Source organism: Cervus elaphus, chromosome 33 (genome assembly GCF_910594005.1).
Source record: "Cervus elaphus chromosome 33, mCerEla1.1, whole genome shotgun sequence".
NCBI lineage: Eukaryota > Metazoa > Chordata > Mammalia > Artiodactyla > Cervidae > Cervus > Cervus elaphus.
In genome coordinates, this window is record NC_057847.1 from 37106670 (window position 1) to 37118483 (window position 11814).

An 11814-nucleotide genomic window follows, 5' to 3' on the forward strand; every position below is an offset into this window, starting at 1 on the left:
CTAAATCCCATAGATCACTGAAGTCTTAAGTGGCAGATCACAAAGCTCAGTAATATGACATATATGTAGTAACTCATTCTTTTGAAAATTAGTCTCCAGCTCTCTTTTCAATAGTTAGCCTTTAAATATGCATTGGAAGAAAAAAGAAATATTAGACCTTGTCTTATTAGCATCACCCATCTCGGATGTCTAATCCTCACTTTGCTTTATCTTTTCTCCCTGAATCCCATTTTAAACAACAGTCTTAATTGGTATTCTTAATTGAAAAGTCTTAATTGATATTCTTTAAAATTTCTCACCAAAATAATACAAATTAATTTCATATAATGTTGATGAGAAGATCCTTAATGTTTTGAGTGAGTGATTTATTATTTGGATAGATGAAAGAACGAATTGATTATTCTATTAAGATAAATTCATTATAACTAAATAGCAAAGAAGGGCTTTTAAGACCCTCAAATAAGGCTATGCTTAAAGAGTGTTGGCCATGGACTATATGATTTCACATTCTTTTGTCTGCAACATAAAAATTCACATCAGAGTACTTAAGTGATTTTCATTCCTGATCAAGAGTGAAGGTGAATTTCCAAACTTCCCTTTCCATTCTCAACCAAAAAAAAAAAGCAAGAGTAAATAAAAAGTTTCCTGGTCTCCGAGTTCCCACCCAATATAGGCTTATTATGCAGATGAGCAAAGTGAGTGGGTGAGTGAAATCGTTTGTAACAAAAACCCATTATTCACAGATGAAAAATTTATATTGTCAGCGTAATATCTGCAAGGCTCAACACTGCTGGAGAGTATATAAAGGCAGTGAGCTTTGGTGCACAACTACAGAACTCAGGCCACTGCACACCCAGACGAGGGCTCACTCTCTCCACCTGCTCTCTTCCACCTCCTGGTGTCAGAAGGTAAGAGTAATAATGAGTGATTGTAAGACTGTACATTCTGTTTAGGGTACAGTGAAGTGTTCGTAAGGGGGCAAAGTATTATGAATTAAAGTGCTGTTTTTTCAACTTATACTTTGTTATTATAATACGCGGGGCAGAATTGAAATGAAGCGAGTCAAAGAAATAATTCAATGAAAAGATATGAGATAGAAAGAAAAACAAAGATTCAAATTAAGACACTTATTACAAAATTTAACTAATGAAAATTGCATTTTAAAAATCAGTGGTGACATTTTGAAAAACAAATATTTTTCTTTGGATTCGATAAATGTGTATATTGTTTTGAACAGAAGGCGCCTTTTAAACAGCAGAAATGTGCCCATTAGAGAGGTTATAATAGTAATTGATTCTTACCAATGAAAACGTATGGTTTTCCAGAAGAGCAGAATCAACAGCATCATTCAAATATTCAAATTTCTGATAAGGCTATCAAGAAATCAAAGTCCATAAAATCAGTTCTTTGTAGATAAGACATAGCATATTTAGGGCAGAGAAGAAATGTCATCAGTTATTGGGAATTCTGTGGATGGAGCTGAATAAAAGCACAGATTAATAATTACTATGTTTTGGGGACCAATAGTAATAAATAAACTATCTAAAATGTCTACATTTCAAAATGAAATTTTAGTAAATACCTTAAGAAAAAAAATCAGATGTTCTAAAGTACCTATTTAAGCTCTTAAGGACAAGGAACAACTTTACAAAGATCTTCAGTGAGAAAATGACTTCATGGTGTTTTTTGTGTTTGTTGGTTTTCACCTCTCCCCATCAGATTCAGGATCTTAGTTTCCCGACCAGGGATCAAACCTATGGCCCCTGTATTGGGAACATAGTGTCTTAACCACTGGACCACCAGGGAAGTTCCATGTGGTGTGTGTTCTTCCACACATCCTAATTAACACCTGTGAGAAGAAATTATCTAGCCAGTTTTAAAAGAATTTATTTGGCCTATGGCACCAGTATACTTAGGGACATACTATATAATGTATGTCACCTTGCCTAGATCAAAGATTAATCTTTGCCAAAGACTTCCTATTTAGGAAATAAGATTGGTACCACATCTCCTTTTAAATTTGAGTGGAAATATATAGGTTTTATTAAACTGCAGACTCTCTCTGTAGGCTAAAGCAGGGGTGGGAGAGTAATTGGAAAGTCTCTCCTTACTGAATGAGATTTTGATACCAAAATGATGCAAATGTTTGCTTTCTCAAGTAGCAGTATTCAAAAATCCTTATTCTTAAATATTTCACAATTCTGTTGACTTTTACACAGTGAATAAATAAAGTTTCAAAAATCAGTTACTTATTTGAATATAAATATTCTACTGCCTCGGGAGGACTTCAAACACTGACTTCTGTATTGTTGTTTCTTATACCAGCTCTCCCAGAAACTACCTGCTCCATATCTGCCTCCAGAGAATATAATAGAAGATATTGTAAAGCCTTTAAGGACATTACATGAAAGCAATTATAGTTTTCAGTTGACTTTCCAACAATGATGTAATCCTAAAGAGGAATGTTTGCTTTAATTTTTTATGTTTCTGAAAATATGAATTTATAATTAAAAATTGCAATCAAAGACCCTGCCTATATATTTGGCAAGGTTTCCAAAGTTTGCCAACTGTATAAACTGAAGCACAGAAGCACACCAAATTAGTAATTGAATATTGGTGAATAAAGGATGAACATGTAATGCCTATTGTGTTGCTTTATCTAATTGATCATTGAATCTAAAAGGCAACATTTCAAAGGAAAAATAAAAATACCACTGCAGGTATTTACAGTCCTCATGTTTTAATGCCAAAGAAAGATAGGAAGTATGGCTAAGATGTTAAAGACAAGGTTGATAGTTTAAAATGATAATATTTGTAAAATACTCATTTCAAACCAAATGCCATTTGCTAAAAATACTCAGTCAAATTTTTAACAAATAAGCATAATCAAACTTGGATTGAAATCCCCACTTCTCAAAGTAAATATGGTCGGGCTTGAAAGAAGCAGAGAGAAGTTTACAACAAACACTGGACTTGAAGTTTTCATTCAGAAAGTAGAGGTGCTTGTCCTGTGGGGTCATTCTGCCCCACACTCATGCTGGTTCCACCCCACCCCATCCACAGTACATCGTCATGTCCTTGGCATCCTATGCCCTCACGGGGCATCTGCTTATGATGCAAGGTATCTCGCAACACGGTCTAGGGTGTCACTAGCAGTGAATGACACATCCTGGACTCAATCCAATTATAAAACAACCTGGGGACTTCCAAGACTTCAGAAGCAAGCATTAATTTTCTTTATGACAGTGATCTCTTAGTTTCTTAGTTGTGATTGTTCAAGTTGCCAGAAGCATTAGTTCTTGTTGCAAATTGCTTGTCTTTAAAATGATTTTTTTCCTTTAATTTAGAACAGGTCAAAGCACCCTAAAATACCTCAAATCTGTTGGCCGCTTTATAATTACAAAGTCTAGACCAAGTTACACTATTTAAAATATAAATGAATAATACATCTGAACCGACAGCTGGTATGCCAAGTTGTAGCCTGAGGCTGCTTTAAGATGGTTGAAATGCAGTATAATGTAAACGCTTGGAAGTGAAGGACTATTAATTGAAAGCCAGACTGATAGTGAAGAGGGTGGGATCATGGATAAGGTGCCATTCAAGCTAACCATATGTAGCATATCATCTACAGTGGGTATTTTCAATGTTTATCATGGACATTTTTAATTTCAAGTCTGGAAATGAGCCTTCCAATTATTAACAGAAGTATCCTACACTAATGAAAAAGCTCCATAGTGCTACACATCTTTTGTATTCTTTTTAGCCACAAAAAAAAACCCTGCAAGGAAAACATATTATAATATTTTAAATTAAGCTAGAAATATAATCAAAATAAAATTGATGACTAGTTTTTTCTTTCTACTCTCAATATTTACTTAGTCAAAACTCAACTAATTCACCTGACACTTTTAAATATGGTTGAGTGTCTTTATGTCTCCCCTGACTCTGTGTTTAAACAGGCAGCAAAAATGAAAAGCCTTTACTTTGTGGCTGGATTGTTTGTGATGCTGGTACAAGGCAGCTGGCAACGTTCCCTTCAGGACACAGAGGAGAAATCCAGGTATTAAATCTTTAGATTTGAATTAACATAGCACTATGCTTATAATACAGCCCAAGATAACTGTGACTAGTAAGTAGGTCTCAGTAATTTGGAATAAATGCCCTGCACAGTTTTCAAATGTTTAAAGTATCAACGTGATAAAGGCTTTTCCGGAGTATAGATAGGAGTATGTTATTTCCTAACCAAAGGAGTGGAGAATGTTGAAAAATATGATACATGGGAAATTATAGCTCTTCGAAATCTTTGGCTGATCCTATCTGTCCATTCATCACTCACACTGCATGGTAGAACATTTTAATTATTCATACCAACTTTTTCTTTTTATTTATTTTAAAAAATAACATTGTTTCCTATTAGTTGTAAAATTAGTAAGAAATTTTACATGCACATTCATGATAGACAATATGCTTGTACTATATATAAATACATCCCAGGTCATTTACAGCTTTGTATTGTATTTTTTCTCCAAGAATTGTATTGTTAGATTATTTTTATAACATTACAAATATCTATTAAATGTGTGATATTTAATCACTACATATTATTTCATCTGATAAATGTACAATATTTATTTAGCTACCCCTCCTCTTTTGAATACTTAAGAGTTCTTCAAATTTTCCTACAAAAAGCCTGCCAATAACATTTTTCCTACATTTCTTACTATTTTCTGAGGATTTATTTCTAGTGGTAAAATAATTATGTCAAAGGATTTGAATGAGTTTAAATTTTTTATAATATCTTGCCAACTTGCTTTCCAGAAAACTAATACACATGCACATTCCCACTGGCATTATAGAAATATTCCTCTCACAATATCCTCCCCGGTATTTAATCCTTGCTAATTTGACAGGTAAAAATAGCATCTCATTTCTATTTTGAGTCTTAATCATATTGAATATTTCCCTACATAGCCATGCCAACCAACTGTTGATTATTGGCATGTGGATTATCCACTACATAGTTTCAAATTAGCAAGTGGGCTTTTTCTTTTCTTTCTCTGAACTTTTAATTGTCTTTCCATTAGCTGCCACATAACCAGGTGATGGAGCTACTTTTTTATAATAATATATGCAAAACAGAATTTGGAATATAAATCTGCTGCCCAAATAAAAATGATTTGGGACGCTTCACTCTTTTAAAATATTCAAAGCGTGTTGCTCTCTTCTGGCATTATTAACATAATGAGTAAATGAATTTGTTGAAAAAAAGCTTTATTTAATCCTATTTCAGAAAAAGAGAAGCCAGTTGAAAAATCAGTTGCTAGAATTCCAAATCAGAGTATATTCAACTCTGGTAAAACCATGGGATTCCCATGGCAAATTAAGGTCTTTCTGAACTGCCAACTAAAATGTTCAGGGAACCTGCCTTCCAGCTTCATGTGGTTCTATATTTTGTAGAGAAGCTGCTTCTCAAGTGAATCTACTCTTGAGGAGAGATATAGTTGCACCAATCACTGTTCTTCACAGTTCATTCCCAGCTCCCCAGACCGACTCGCTCAGCGATCCAGATCAGATCAATGAAGACAAGCGCCACTCGCAGGGCACATTCACCAGTGACTATAGCAAGTACCTGGACTCCAGGCGTGCCCAGGATTTTGTGCAGTGGTTGATGAATACCAAGAGAAACAAGTAAGAATTTGAACCTGATCAGAAATGTACACTCAAATGTATTACCTAAATATGTCTAAAATTCTTCCTGACTTACTTAAGTTATCATACATATCAAACAATGCTCATAAACTCACTTGATTCTGATGATTTTTAAGCTTGGTGGTGGTAACCTCCATATTATGCCTTTGCATGTCCCACACGTCACCCCTTCAAAACTCTTATCTACCCTCAAATGGGACATAGACTTTAAATAATTTTCCCAACTTTGGTCTTAGCAATATTTACTCTGTTGCCCATTTTACTTTAAAACTGAAAGCTGACTTTTATGAAACTGCAAGGTTAGGAATTTAATTCCTGACCAAAAGACAAGAGCAAATTCATTCTCTTGTAGGGTTCAAACTTATGACTATGATCACATTCAAAGTATCCTCTAGCCAAGTTCATCACGGTAAGGAATGGAAACAGATGCAGTCTTTTTCTTGTAGAATACAATCCAAGATACACATTAAAATTACAGCCTAGCAGCACAGCATAAAGAGAGAAGAAGGCACATAGGAACACAAGCCTATCGTAAGGCATACATTTTAATGTTGAATTTCTTTGACAGTGTTGGGGTATTTGCTGCATGAGGCTACTGGAGGAAATCAGCCACAAGGGTTTCACAGGGATGGTGGAATTTCACAATTTCTTTGGAGGGTGGCCCATAAAGGGAGGGAGTTATGCATGCAAAGTAGCTGAAGGAATCTAAAAATCAGGAAAAGGAATATATTTGTCCGGATAGAATGGAGAAGGGTAGAGAGAAAGAGAGAAACCAGCAAGAATAATTAAAGAGGATTGTTGACCAAAAATTCTTAAAGTGGAGAGTACAGGAAAGATGGTGATCATGGTCAAAGAAGACACTAGAAGTTCTTGCTAAGGATTACAGATGGGGTTTCCCAGGTGGCTCAATCGTATTGAATCCGCCTACCAATGCAGGAGACATAAGAGATGCAGGATCCGTCCCTAGGTCAGGCAGGTCCCCTGGAGGAGGAAATGGCAACCCACTCTAGTATTCTTGCCTGGAAAATTCCATGAACAGAGGACCCTGGTGGGTTACAGTCCATGGGGTCACAAAGAGTCAGACATGACCGAGTTACTGAGCCTGCATTGGTGAAACAGGAGAAATAACAAATTTGAAAAAATGCAAACTGTCTTCATTTCTAGAGAGACAATGCCACAACTTGGCAAATGAATGTAAAATAATCCTAGTTCCCAGGCAGTTTCTGTTGTGTTTAAGATAAAACCTTCCAGGGCTTACATGTGATGGAGCAACTGACCATCTTTCTGGTCAACCCCTTCCACGGGGCATTCTGTACACACCTGAGGGTGATGTAGGGTCATTTTCTTAGCTCTCCTCACTGCTAGCCCATCACACATTTCCTTTAATCCATTATCATGTGGTCCTTTCAATGACATTTTGTGACACTCCTTTGCTTTCCTTTGATTCAATAAACTAATTCTGACTCCATGTGTCAGAGTAGGAAATAGAAACCCACTCCAGTATTCCCTCCTGGAAAATTCCATGGACAGTGGAGCCTGGCAGGCTACATTCCATGGGGTCACAAAGTGAGCGACCGAGCATGCACACACGGCCCCATGTGTACAAATGACAAGCTGCTGCTTTGTTTGCAAGTGGCCTGGCACAGTAGCTAGCCCTCATGCGTTTGGACTGAAGTAAGGGCAGCTTTAAGAATTAATGACACAGACAAGCAGAGGAGGTGAAAATGGGTGGAGTGAGGGAGCTTAGCCTCCCTTAATTGTCATTAGACTGCCCCCATCAACCTTCACTCCTGATAATTAATGCAGCTTTCTGATGAGTCCGCTACACAACCTCATCTCCCCAAATCTCCCTCTAAGCCCCCTCCACACAGAATCCAGAACCCGAAGCTGCCATTGCTTATAGGTGAGAACCATATTGCTAAAGAGACAGATCTTCAATTTAACTTTCACATTTCTTTCAGGAATAACATTGCCAAACGTCATGATGAATTTGAGAGACATGCTGAAGGGACCTTTACCAGTGATGTAAGTTCTTATTTGGAAGGCCAAGCTGCCAAGGAATTCATTGCTTGGCTGGTGAAAGGCCGAGGAAGGCGAGAGTAAGTCTGTACATTCTTATTTAATTTTTTTTTTTGCTTGATGCTGAAAACTTAGATTACAGTTATCCATAAATGGATCTGCATTATGAAGCCATTAATATAGTCTCACAAAGTAAGGAAATAACTCCTGTTGGTGGGAGACAGTTTACAAAAGTTTCATCTGTTCTATCTTTCAGAGCAAGTATTAATGATAGTGTCACACAGGTTACTATTTATCCCCCAGTATTAGTTGTATTAAAAGGTATTAATTTGCCAGTCCAGGATACTTTTGAAGATAAACAGAGTGTTTCTGATAACTACACCAGGAAAATAAGCTTAAACTAGGACTGTCCCAGAAAACTAGGGATAAGGGAAGAGAAGAAATAATGCTGAAAACTTAGTTTCATTTAAAATATTTACATAGTTTATGTGTTAGTAAGTATTCAGGTAAAAATGTGATGAAGACGGGAAGGAACTAAAGATGTTTAATGAAATGACATTCAAAACAAAGATATGTGGAAACATTCGTCTATTTAACAATGTATCCATTTTTTTATGAGACTACCATAGAGGTAATCATTAAATTATTATGGTTGAAAATGAGCCTAAGACCTTTAAGTACTTCCTTGCATCTTATCACAGCCAAACAGACTCACCGACCAAAGAGACTGTCTCATTTTCTTGTGACCATTTTGATTGACTTTGATTTATGAAAATCAAGAAATTCATGTTCCACTCTATTTTTATCTTTAGTTGTTTGATTTTTGTTTTTTGGGTTTTTCTGCCGTACCTTATGGCATGTGGATCAACCATGGATCAACCCAGGGCCCCTGCAGTTGGAATCACAGAGTATTAACCACTGGACCATCAGGGATGTCTTTAGTGAGATTTTCAATAAGCGTATTGAGACTTTAAGGAACTCTCAAGACAAAAGAGAACTAGTATTGTCACTGATTTTTAAAACAGCAGCAATAAAATTTATAAAATCAATCCGAAAATAGTCACACAAGATTATTTTACAGTGTTTTAAAGAGATACCAAAAATTCTGTTAAATAAACCAGTCAGAGAAAATATCTAATATAGACTAAGGTTTAATCCCTTAAGACTGTACTTGGCAAGGCTGTTTTGCTCATCATTAGTTTTATAGGATATACTATATTTTTCTGAATATGCAACTGCTGCTGCTGCTGCTAAGTCGCTTCAGTCGTGTCCGACTCTGTGCGACCCCATAGACGGCAGCCCACCAGTCTCCCCCGTCCCTGGGATTCTCCAGGCAAGAGTACTGGAGTGGGTTGCCGTTTCCTTATCCAATGCATGAAAGTGAAAAGTGAAGGTGAAGTCACTCAGTCGTGTCCGACTCTTCGTGACCCCATGGACTGCAGCCTACCAGGCTCCTCCGTCCATGGGATTTTCCAGGCAAGAGTACTGGAGTGGGGTGCCATTTCCTTGTCCACTTTCTGAATATAGACAAATCAATAGTTTCAATAATAAGTTCTATGTTGACAATACACTAAACTCTTAGAAGCAGCTGGAATACAGACAAGGGCTTTGTTTCAGGTCCTGGCTCTGCACTTGGCTACCTAATTCCCTACCTGTCATTCAAGTTTCTATGAGGCTTTTTGTAGTAAGCCCTCTGTAAATAGAAACATATGGTTTTCTCACTGACCCTTACACAGGTTACCAGTGACAGGCAACCAATAAGCATTTCTTTGAAACGTTTAACCAAATGCTGATTTTACCCCTCCATTTCTCAGCTTCCCAGAAGAAGTCAGCCTCGTTGAAGAACTCCGCCGCAGACACGCAGACGGCTCTTTCTCTGATGAGATGAGCACCGTTCTCGATAGTCTTGCCACCCGAGACTTTATAAACTGGTTGCTTCAGACGAAAATTACTGACAGGTGACTGTATTTTAGTTCATCCCTGAAACCTTCAAAACTTTCATAAATATTATCATACTGCTGTAGGTTGTTGCTACGTGAAGGAGAGAGTCTTTACTCTCTTGGTATACAATCAAAATTATGAATCATTCAAGAGTATATTATTATATTTGTTTTTGATCGTTACAATTTTATCCTTTCACTCACTGATTCCAAACACTTTTCCTGAATGTTGGTAAGGGACAAGTCATTAAGAATACAGGTATGGAGATGTTAAGCTGGTCATGTATTAATAATATTGCAAATTTCTGTGTATGTTGAAATTTTAGCACAAAGTAAAATACCAGTGTATGTGATATTTAAATACTTAATGCAATAAGTATAGCAGTAAAATTTAAATGCCAAAATTAACAGGCATGTAATAGCTTGGTTTAATTACTTTTTATAATTACCTGTACACTTTATATTTCTCGCTAGGGCCAAGTTAGGATAGGCCATCTTTGAAGGTAAATATTTGAAGAGTTCAAAACACAAATGGATGCATAAAATGAGAAGATGAACAGCCTTTATCAAAATAAATCATTGAAACATTTTCTGGCTAAATTAACTATCATCTACATATTATACTATGTTAAATAATCGTATCTCTCTTTTTTTTTTTTAATTTCTAGGAAATAAGTTTGTCATTCATTACTCAAGATCATCTTCACAATATCACCTGCCAGCCATGTGGGATGTTTGAAATTTTAAGTTCTGTAAATTTAACAGCTGTATTCTAAAGCCATATTGCTTGCATGCAAATAAATAAATTTTCTTTTAATATTGTATAACCAAAAGATTATAAATCGAATACACCATTGTCAAAATAATGCTAAAATATCAGCTTTAAAATATGATAATTCAGAATTCTCTTTCTTTTCTTCTGCTAACCTGCTTGGCAATGAAATTATTTTTCTGTGATATAATTTGTATATATAAATCACTCCAATCACAACATATTTGCATTATAATAAGTTAAGGAGAAGGACTGGTAGCCACAGTTGTGAAATGGGAAAGAGAATTTTCTTCTTGAAACTTTTGTCATAAAAATGCTCAACTTTCAGTATATAAAAAATAGACTAAATAAAAATTTCAAGCTTCTTCATCAATGTCTGTGTTCGCTCTTCTTTAGGGTCCCACTCTTTCCAAATACCCCTGCTTCCTAAATTGGTAAGCTATACTCCAAATCTGATGCACAGATATGGTTTCATGGTTTAAATTGCTGCACAGTACTTTAATGTTTTCAGCCAACATCAAAAAACCAAGGTATTTTATATTAAAATGTTGAGTTCCCATATTTCTTAAAAAATTAAGTCATCAGGCAATGTTAGACCCACAAACCAAATCTTTTCTAAAGATGTGTACCAGTTGCCTCCTTCTGAAAGGTCACATGATTTTCAACTCACTATTATGCCCCCATACACACACACACACACACACACACACACACACCCCACACACAGATCTGTGTATGTTACACATTTACATTCAGGTAATATGCATAAGTAGCCACTTTCCCTGGCCCACTTTATTTTTATATCTTATTTGTCTGGCACCTGCAGACATTTAAGTTTGTCTGTCATACCTTGTACTTTTATCTCCCTGTCCTGCAATGTCCAGTATTTTGGGCCAGTCTGGTGCTCATTGCCATATTAGGGGTATTTTTTTCTATATACAGACAATGTTGCCAACTCTTTCTCTCTTGTATTACATAGAGATAATAATCACAAAACATTGTGTATGTTTATGGTGAACAACTTGTCAATCTGATGCGGTTGCACTCTTGACACCAAAAGTTAAAACTCAAGCAAAAAGTTACTAAGGAAAAGAAGGACACTTTAAAATGCCAAGTGTTCTGAATCATAATGAAGATCTATAACAGCTGTTAATATTTATACAGCCAATAACACACCAACCACTTTCATAAAGCAGAAGCTACATGAGATTCAAGAAGCAATAGAGATAAACATAAAAGGAAATCTAAACTCTTTTCCCTTAACACAAGATAGAGTCAGGAAAACAACAGAGACCTAAATAGCATAATCAATAAGATAGATCTCATAGGCCTAAACTGAACTATAAATTCTGATGAAAGAGGATACACATTCTC

General features: G+C 36.0%; 1 protein-coding gene across 1 annotated transcript; it reads left to right on the forward strand.

Annotated features, from left to right (window-relative positions):
• The first annotated feature begins 831 nt into the window (after positions 1-831).
• Positions 832-10813, forward strand: GCG (glucagon). The gene is made up of 6 exons (XM_043894359.1): positions 832-908; positions 3960-4060; positions 5527-5688; positions 7671-7808; positions 9543-9686; positions 10337-10813. Exons 2-6 carry the CDS (start codon positions 3969-3971, stop codon positions 10341-10343), a joined length of 543 nt encoding a protein of 180 aa, XP_043750294.1. The 5' UTR covers positions 832-908; positions 3960-3968; the 3' UTR covers positions 10344-10813.
• Positions 10814-11814: the final 1001 nt, after the last annotated feature.

What these genes read in the sequence shown, in the direction of transcription:
- GCG (XM_043894359.1), top strand. Translation starts at nt 3,969, where the DNA reads ATGAAAAGCCTTTACTTTGTGGCTGGATTGTTTGTGATGCTGGTACAA. An exon ending in GACACAGAGGAGAAATCCAG is followed by an intron (nt 4,061 to 5,526) that starts GTATTAAATCTT and finishes TGTTCTTCACAG; the next exon opens with TTCATTCCCAGCTCCCCAGA. An exon ending in ATGAATACCAAGAGAAACAA is followed by an intron (nt 5,689 to 7,670) that starts GTAAGAATTTGA and finishes CATTTCTTTCAG; the next exon opens with GAATAACATTGCCAAACGTC.